This window comes from Phyllostomus hastatus, unplaced genomic scaffold, assembly GCF_019186645.2.
Source record: "Phyllostomus hastatus isolate PE091 unplaced genomic scaffold, TTU_PhHast_1.1 phas_scaffold_182, whole genome shotgun sequence".
In the NCBI taxonomy this organism is placed as follows: domain Eukaryota; kingdom Metazoa; phylum Chordata; class Mammalia; order Chiroptera; family Phyllostomidae; genus Phyllostomus; species Phyllostomus hastatus.
Genome location: NW_025334013.1, coordinates 10,886,367 through 10,896,033, shown reverse-complemented (window position 1 = coordinate 10,896,033; position 9,667 = coordinate 10,886,367). Strand labels below are relative to the sequence as shown.

The 9,667-nt window shown below is 57.6% G+C and overlaps 1 protein-coding gene across 3 annotated transcripts in view; it reads right to left on the bottom strand.

The window, feature by feature from the left end:
- Nucleotides 1–382: 382 nt before the first annotated feature.
- PAX7 (paired box 7) overlaps nt 383–9,667 on the bottom strand; it is a 96,302-nt gene continuing 87,017 nt past the window's right edge. For 2 of the 3 annotated variants that reach the window (XM_045859441.1, XM_045859442.1), the window contains exons 8-9: nt 7,506–7,752; nt 383–498 (exon numbers count right to left, since the gene is read on the bottom strand). In XM_045859441.1, coding sequence (XP_045715397.1) covers nt 383–498; nt 7,506–7,752 — 363 coding nt within the window. Of the gene's footprint in view, nt 499–7,505; nt 7,779–8,981; nt 9,003–9,667 lie in introns of all 3 variants that reach the window. The other variant, XM_045859440.1, reaches the window with a different exon arrangement.

Here is a 9,667-nt window from a genome sequence, read left to right as displayed (position 1 = left end):
GGGCCCCAGGACCTCAACCCAAACACCACCCTCCCTTGGGTGCTCATGGTGCTCTATTTGGGGGTGACCTCCCATGCCTGTGCCTCAGCCGGCACAGAGGCCGCGACAGCGTTGGACTGGGCAAGGACAGTGGGCTGACCAGAAACCCTCCCAGGGAGAAAGTACAGGGGCAGACTCCAAGGTGGGGGGCACTCCAGGTCTCCAGCCGCAGGGGAGGGAGGGACCAGCTGCGCATGCCCAGAGGGCTGGCTGTGAGAAGGGAATGGGCTCCTTGCCTGGCCTCCTGGGACCCCCAGGGCCAGGAGGGGACTGAGGCTGGGAGGTTGGGGGAGCAGTGAGGGCTGAGCTGGGGCATGGGGTGGGGCAAGTCGCCCCAGGGGCCCTAGTAGGCCTGGCCAGTCTCCACCGGCAGGAGTCCCAGCACCGCGGAGTGCTCCCCGAGCTTCATGCGGCGCTGCGTGGAGAGGCTCACGTTTTTGGCCAGGTAATCAACAGCAGCTGGAAAGACAAAAAAAAAAAAGAAAACTCCTAGAAATTAAAGTTCTTTTTCCTATTCTTCTATCTGCCCTGTATCTAGCCATCAAGCCATCCACCCACATACACACCCATCCATTCATACATAGATCCCTCATCCATTCCTTTATCCATCCATTGGTTTGTCCGTCCATCCATCCATCTCATCATAAAGCTCTTTCTTCTCACCTCTCTCCAATCATTCAGCAAATATTTACTTAACACTCAATAATAATAACAATAATAATAATTAGAACCTCAGCTCTCTCGCGGGTCCTGTAGGGAGGTCCAGAGGACACCCACATTGCTGAGTGAAGAACTGGTCCGCCTTCAGTGAGCATCCCCCGGGACCCAGGTGGTAACCAGGGCAAGGTCCTTCTGCCTTCTTTGGGCCCCGAACCGAGCTCGCGGAGCAGGCAAAGCAAGGCCCCTTACTCAAAACTTAAAGCTGCTTTCGCAGTTGAGTTGAGTCTGTTCAGGGGAGGAGCCAGGGCCCTGATTTGCAGGAAGCTGAGACTGTCAGCCTTGTCAATTCTGGTCACCCAGGGGAAAGGGATGAGAGTTTGAGGTGTGTGCTCATGTGTGTGTGTGAGAGAGAGAAGAGTGGAAATGAGAATCCTGGTGAGGTAGCAATGGGTGTGAACATGAATGTTCCCACGTGAGCAATCGTGCACAAGTGCATGTGCACGGATGTGGGTGAGTTGTGTGCACCCGCATGAGCGGAACTGTGGGAATGCTTGTGCATGGACAGGTAACTGTGCACAGGTGAGTTCCACCTAAGCCATGCACATGTGTCAGAGTGTGTGCGTGCACAGGTACAACTGCGCGTGCACGTGTTGTCTGGGCTGTGTTAACTGCACCTGCCTGAGGCCACGGCAGAAATCAGCCCTGACCAAGTGATCAGACTGGCGTGTGACCAAGGCCTCCCGAGGCCCACAGATGCTGCTTCCCGAGCCAGAATCTCGGCTGTGGCCACTGCCCTGCCCCCCGGGACCTCTCAAATCCAAGGGTGAGAGGAAGATGGACAGAGCGTTGCACCAGGGATCACGAGGCTGAGCCCAACACTAGCTTTGTCACCTGCCCACTGAGGGACGCTGTGACATTCTGCACGCCTCCCTGAAGCTGAGGGCTCTGCCCAGGGTAGGTGGGTGGAGCCAGGAGGTGATGGGGAGGGCCAGAGGGCAAGGCCCAAGAACTGAGCTACAGAAGGCCACATTGCCTTGGGGTTCAAATGACCTAGGTTCAGATCCTGTGCCTGCCAACTCTGTGTAATTTTGAGTATCCCACTTCACCTACCCAAGCCTCAGTTTCCTTGTCTGTAAAATGGGGATAAATAATAATGGCACTTAGGCTGAAGAGCTGTGGTGAGAATAAAATGGGAAATGCATATAACGTGGTTGGTTGGTTAGCACTGTGCCTGGCACACAACGAGCTCAGCAGACGTGGGCCGCTAATTTAATAATCAGATGTGGAGCCCTGGCTGGCGTCGCTCAGTGGATTGAGCTCCGGCTGGGAACCAAAGTGTCGCAGGTTTGATTCCCAGTCAGGGCACATGCCTGGGTTGCAGGCCACGGCCCCCAGCAACCGCACATTGATGTTTCTCTCTCTCTCTCTCTTTCTCCCTCTCTTCCCTCTCTAAAAATAAATAAATAAAATCTTAAAAAAAATCAGATGTGACCTCCGAGGGGGCAAGAAGGAAAGTGAAGAGGGCAATACAGAGCCCCAACTACCTCCTGTGCGCGTGGCACTGGGCGAATCCCCTTGCCGTTCCAGACCTGTTTCCTTGCCCACTCAATGGAAAGAACAAGTTCTATCCTCCAAAAGGGCTGTGATGAGGATCAAGTGGGACAATGTGCTTTAAGATGCTGAGCACAGAGGGCTGGCGCAGGGCAGGGCCCCCTGGATTCCTAAAGAAGGTGCACAGGTCCTGGGCTGGGTCCTGGGCTGAGCGCTGGGTGGTGCCTGAGGTCACTCCTTCTTTACTCTCCCAGCTGGTTGGGCAGAGGTGGTGGGGGCCAGCCCTGCCCTGTCTGGGTCAGCCCCTTACTTTGGGTGGGCGTAGCAGAATCTCCCATCTCTAGCCTCAGGGGACCCTGTTCCTCTGGCCACACCCTCTCTGCAGCCTGCTGCTGCCTTATCTGGGCTCTTGGGCCCGCCCAATGGGGAGGAGTCTAGTTTTCAGAGTCGCCATGGGAACAGGAGGAGGAGGAGCTAACGTTTACTGAGAGCTTGCTCCTGTCCTAGGCAGTTTCCATGCACCATCTCACAACAGCTCTCTGAGGCTGGTAGTATCATCATTACCCCCTTGTAACAGATGAGGAAACGGGGACCCCTCCCTGAGAAACGGCATAATTTGCAGGATTACGTGGCTGCTAAGCTGTGGAGCCGGGATTCAAACCCAGCAGTCTGATGTGGCTCCTGACCACCCCCACGACTTCACCCAGCAGCCTCCTACAGTATAATAACCCCAGCACTAAGAGTGCACGGGGCACACCCCAGATCCTGCACTGGCCTCCTTTTCCACTCTGGAAATGTAAGTGACTTCTCCAAGGGCACAGGGTCAAGGGTGGTGACCCTTCCTGAATCACCCCAGGCTCCACGCACCCCTCCTTACTCCACATGATGCCGCCCTCTGATGCCAGCCTCTCCAGCTCTTCCTACGGATGGGGCGGGTAGGTCTGGCTTTGGATGACAGTGATGAGAACAACAAAGGGAGATCCCCTGCCTGCCCATGTACGAGCCCTTGCTATGGGCCAGGCGGACGAGGTCCCACTGAGTTCTTTCAACAGCCCCAGGCTGTAGGTACGGCTGCTCCCATTTTACAGAGGTGGACACTGAGGCGCAGAAAGACTTGCTGGCCCAGAGCCACGCCCCACGCGTGAGAGGGCAGAGCCTGAGTTGTCCTGTTTGCTCCTCTGATCGCTCTGTCCCTTCCTCTTTAGCTTCTCCCAGTTACCAGCCATGGCCCCAGCACACAGTAGGAGCTTCCCCAGGCCCCACCAAGGTGCGCAAGAAGCCAAACTCTACTGCCGACCCGGCCAATGCCAAGGGCACCCGGAGTGCCGCAGAGCCTGCCTCTCCCCGGGGCGCAGCCGGGGGTCGGCGAGGGCGGGGCTGTGGCATTTCTCATCACGGCCTCCATCAGCGGCCCTCCCTGTCCCTCTGTCCCTCTGTCTCTCCGCGCCTCCCCTCCTCTGCCTCGCACCCACTCTCGGGCTCCAAACGTCTCAAATTAGATTAATCGGGAGTTGGCAGGAGATGCGGCCGTGATGCCAACCGGTAAACAAATCTCAGCCGTCAGCATCTTGTCAGCCCGCGGCCCCAGAGGAGGACCCTTCCAGACACCAGTTCTTATTAGAGTTGTCAGATCTATTAAAATTCTTTTCACACTTCTGCGTTCTATCAGCCCCGTCATTAGTGCGGCCCTGGCCTCTGGGAGCACCAGGGCCATATTAATCTGCCGCGTGCCCTGTCCCTGTCCCCCTACCCCGACCCGCTCTGGGGACAGGGCAGAAAGACAGATGGACGGACAGCGGCCGGGGGCAGGAGAGGAGGGTGTGGCGGTACCCCCGTGCCGGGGAGAGGGCGTGCACTCTGCCCTTTAAGGGTCTGGCCCGTGTGCATGTGCCGTGCACACCTGAAGGCGAGGCCCTCTGGGGCGGGGCCGTGGGTGGGGCCATGCACATACGCAGACGCACACAGCGGTGTGACCTCGGGCGAACCACCTCTCCGGGATCCCATTGCCTCATCTGTCCACCGGGCATCACACTATACCGGATGGCTGCGAGGGAGGGCTGCCAGGCCCACAGTAGATGCTCAATAAAAGGCCATTTCTCCTTCCTTCACACACACACACACACACACACACACTTCTGTATCTTACACCTCGAAGCCATGCACATACACATACTCACGAACACTCTTGTAGAAGTTACTCTCTGTGTGTGCGCCTCTGTGCAGCCCAGGTGGGTGTGAAGCCATGAATGTTAGGGAGGGAGATGCTACAATGGAACATTTTGAGAAGGCTGAGTCTAATCCCCGGGCCCCTATTTCACAGATGGCAAAACTGCAGCTCAGAGAAGCAGAGTGCCTTGCCCACTCTCCGGGTGCCAGTGGGGCAGACTCCCTCAGGCCCCTCCCAGCCCAACCCCAGAGCCTCTGTGGGGTGGGGTCGGGTCTCATGCTCCTTCCCTCTGGGCTGGGTGGGGCTGGAGATGTGCTCTGAGTCAGGAGGAGGAGCCAGGGGAGCAGGGGTGGAGCTAGAGGGGGGTGGGAGTGGGGCCCAGGGGGGGAGGGATCCCTGCTGCCAGCTTCTAGGAGCAGAGGGGAACAAACACTCCTTTCTCGCCTCCTGGGCCCTTTCCCTTTTGATCCCCCCTCCCTCACCACCCCTGTGCTGACTCGGGGTTAATTTTATTTCCGAGCTGGGCAGGCGCCCCTGGAGCCGGGCACGGGGCTCCGGGTGTGACTAACGCCTGCCCCAGGCCGGGGCTCTAAACTCTTTATCAAGAGCACATGTGGGCCGCGGCTCTGCGCCCGGGCGTGTGGCTGGGGCAGCGGTCGCCCTCGGCTCCTCTGGAAACACATGATGCGCATGGACGCACCCTACGCTCAGACGTACATGCACCCACGTGTTATTGTGCCTCCACACACTTGCTCCCCAGGTGCACACATCCACACATGGTTGTACACACAGACAACACCGTGTGTCCAAGCCTGGACGCACAGCTATATACAGGAGCACATGGCCACGCCTATGCACTCACATGTGCACATGCCCATATTTACACACGGCACACGTCATGTACCTGTCCACATACACCCTCCCAATACAGGCACATTCAGGCACACATGCACACATGTGCATAGTTACACATATGTGCACCCCACCCCCCACATCTTTATTAAACACGCCCACATAACATACACACACCACATGTCAAACAGAGGCACAGCCACAGACACATGCACACTGGAATGCACGTGTAAACACACGTTATAGCCGCACATACGTGAGCATATGTGTGCATGTGTGCTCACATAAAAGCTCATGCGCAAACCATATATGCACCATATGCTAATTTAAACTCACAAGTGTGTGAATAATCATATGCACACATCCCTGCATGTGCCACTCATGTTTACACCCCCACACACACACTCGCCTGTGCACAAGAATGTGTGCACTAACACCTGTATGCTGGAATCCTCGCAAATACACACACAGACACGCACAAACTGTAACACATCCAAACACGTATTCACTCTCATGCACACACAGGTGTGCACATTTATCATATTCAAAGATGCACATGCAGGAGGGAGCCGTGAACACAGCTGGGATGTGGAGGCCAGCACAGCTGGCCCTCATTTAGCCGTGGAGGCCAAGGTCATACGAGGAGCAGCGGGCTGGTGTGGGGAACAGGAAGCAGAGGTCAGCGAGGCCGGGCCGGGGCTGCGGCGAGGGTGGGGGCGTGTGTGAGGATGGCCTTGGGCGGGGAGGTCTCACCCTCTCTCGCCACACGCCCTTCTGATTAGTTTGACACCAGCAGGTGAGGCCTTTGCCGGGAGGTGGGGCAGGGGGAGCAGCCAGTGACCTTGGCGACCTGTGCCCTCTTGGCCTGCCCTGCCGCTGCCCCGGCCAGCAGCTGGGAGCTGGGGCTGGGCTGCCTTCGGAGCTTTTGGTCTGAGGGTTTGCATGCCCGCCTCCAAGCAGAGTGCTCAAGGGAACTGTGACTGGGCTGGGTGTGCGAGACCCGCCCAGAATTTTGGGAAACTGAGGCTGAGGACAGGGGTAGAGGACAGGACTCCAAATGCAGCAGTGCCCCGCGGCCAGGGGACAGAAAAGGGCAGGGTCCCTAAGGCCACACTGTCCCTCCCACTCCGCGGCCGCCAGCCACGGCGGCTCCGGAGCACCTGACAGGCGGCCAGTGAGACTGAGGAGCCGAATTTTACATTTTTGATTTCATTTCACCTCATTTAAATTTAAAAACTCAAATTCAGTTTAATTTCGTGGGTGGGAAACTTTTCAGTATCTTTGGAACAACGTGGGCGTGTAAACCCACAACTTCCCCAGTAGTAAATTTTAGGAAACATTAACGCAGATCAAGCGTTTCCAACGAATACTTTGTGTCTGAACAAAAACGGGATGTATTTCAAAGAGGTAGAACGAAGAAAAGAATGTAAAACATCTCATTAATAATTTTATATGGATTGTATGTCAAAATGATCGCCTTTTAGATAGAATGTGTTAAATAAAATACGTTAGTAAAAATAACTTTGCTCACATTTTTAACTTAAGTTATTAAGTTAAACATTATTTAAAAAATAACTTATTTCTCACATTTTAAAATAATGGCTTCTTAGCCCTGGCTGGGTGGCTCAGTGAGTTAAGTGTGTCGGCCCATACACGAAAAGGTTGTGGGTTCGATTCCCGGTCAGGGCACATGTCTAGCTTGCAGGTTTGATCCCCAGTAGGGGCGCCCACAGGAAGGTGATCCATCAATGTTTCTCTCTCACATCCATGGTTCTCTCTCTCTCTCTCTCTCAATAAACACATCCTTGGGTGAGGATTAAAAAATAATGAAATAAAGAAAATACAGTGTGGCTCCATGGAAATTTTAAATGCCATTTGAGGCTCATATTATGCAGGAGTGGGCAAAAGCAGGTTTACAGTTGGGAGCGGCATTCTTCTGAGCTGGCCGAGCTGTTGTAAGAATCGTAAGCTGAGTGTCTTCCCGTGGGAACGACCGTGAACCCGCTTTTGCCCAGCCCTGTGCGCCCGCGGGTCGGCTTTCCTCTGCGGCGGCGGCAGCAGCGCCACGGCAGGGGTCCAGCTCCGCATCATCCTAGAACGGCTGTTCCTCCTTTCTGGACCTCCACGTCCTCATCTGTGAGATGGGAACCCCCACCCCAACACCCCCTTGTAGCTCTCTCTATGAATAAGCAGGGGGTGGGGTGGGCAGGGGGAGGCCAGGGCGCCGGGCACTCACTCTGGCTGTACTGGCCGTACTGGTAGCCAGCCACGGGGTCCACGCTGTAGCCGGTGGTGCTGTAGGTGGGTGGGCAGTAGGACTGGGAGGTGGGCAGGCTGTCCCCCGGCTTGATGGAGTCCGCCCGCTGGCTGCAGCTGGCCGAGATGGAGGGGGCCGAGTCCAGGCCGCCGTGCAGCGGGGAGATGGAGAAGTCGGCCTGCGGCTGCGGCGGCACCGCGCTGGGGTTGCTCAGAATGCTCATCACCTGTGGGGAGAGACCATCCGCGTCGGCTGAGCGGCCGGGGTGGGTGCGTGAAGGACCCCAAAGATGCCAGCACCGCAGGGATGGCGCCAGGCCGGCCCCAGACAGGCCATTGCTGGAGGTTGTCTCTGGAGGTCCCTGCAGCATCAAGATCTTCGGGTGACCTGTCTGCTTGTCCTTGTGGGTGAGAGAGTTAGTGGCTTCTCCTGGTCAGGTTCTGACCCATGGAGGCTTCCTCTGCTGTGAGCTCTGGGGTGAGGCGGGGCCTGCTCCCCTCTCTAGCCCCAGGCCTGACTGGATGAATGAATGCCCAAGTGCACAGAGGAATGAATGAACACACTAGCTAATTATGCCTCTCTTATCGGACAGGGAGCTTCCCGAGGACAGGGACTGTGCCTCCCCCAACAGACCGGGACGCCCCGCCTTCCAGCACAAAGGTCAGAGCAGGACTTGGGTCTGTCGGCTTCAGCCCTCACCCCATGCTAGGCCAGCTATGCTTTTGACCTTGGCCAAGACCTGGTGCCCTTCTGGGAATTCACGACACCCGTGCACACGGCCAGTCTGTCCAGTGGCCTCCCCAGAACCTTTCCTCGATTCTGGCAGCCCCCAGATGTCTGCAGCCGTCCCCCCCTCCTTGAGCGGCTTGGCTCAGCAAACAGAAATCTCTCAACTGGCAACTCGGACCGACAGGGTGAGGCTCATCTCTAGAAACTCCGCTTAAAGCACCTGGTGTCGGTTCACTGGTGTGCTCACGCATTCATTCAGCAAACACGCATTGGTGGGGCCTAGACACCAGGCCTGAGGCGGAGCCCTGGGACTTCAGAGGACAGACAGCCATGGTCAGGGCCCTCAGCTCGGGGGGTGTTTGGGTCTGGGGCAGGGGGGCACAAGGCAACAGATCATCAGGGTATGGAGTGACGAGCTGTCATAAAGGCAGCTCAGGGGATGGTATGAGCCCAGAGGAGGGCCCCCAGCCAGCCAGGGGGTCCACCTGGGGGAGGTGACACGTGCTGTCCAGCTCTCCAGAAGAGACAGTGGGGAGAAGGGGGCAGGCGGCAGGACTCCCTGCCGAGTGAGAGAGCAGTCTGGGGGGGGGGGCGGGGGAGGAGGGGCCTGATCTTTGTGCCTCCAACCTGCAGGGCCCAGGACCTGGCAACCTCTGGGAATGCCACCCCCTACGGGAGGGGGGCCCCGTGCCCGGTGGGGCCAGGCTGGCTGACAGTCTGCCCGACACCAAGCTGAAGAACATGCCACTGTCCACGCTGGGCACACGGCTGTGCTCTCTGACTCCTGGTTTCCCCACCCACCTCCCGGGACACAGGGGGCAAAGGACAGCCAAGCAACGACCTTGAGGCTGATGACATCTCTGTAAATGGTTGCCTTCTCACTCTGGACTTGCCCCTGCCCCTGACGCGAGGGCATGGCCGCATCATCATCCTCAGGCCAGGAAAAGGCACGGAGCGTCTCCACTCCCCGGCTGTGCCGCCTCCGGGCGTCCCCGACCCTCTGTGGCCGCCCCATCCCGAGGGGCCGTGTGCCCTCACTCAGGTGACGCCGGCCTGACTCAGAGTGTGGCAGGGGGGCCGGATGTGCTCTGCACGGGAGGGGCTCCGTGTCCAGCCGGGCACAAGGGGGAGCGCCCAAGAGTTAGCAGCCCCACCCTGCCAGTCCCCTTCTTCCCGGCCTCCGCCTCCGCCTCCGCCACCGTCTTTCTCAGCCACAAACCCATGTGACTCTCCCAATCCAGAGCCCTACAGAGACATGTGGGACGGAGCTGTGAGGCCCATTTCTCAGATGACAAACCTGAGGCCCATGCAGGGCTGGGGCTCCTCCCCATCTCACAGTAGGGCCGGTGGGCCAGACCCCACTCGCTCTGCTGGTGAGCACCGAGACTGACTCTCAAAGATGACTTCTAGGC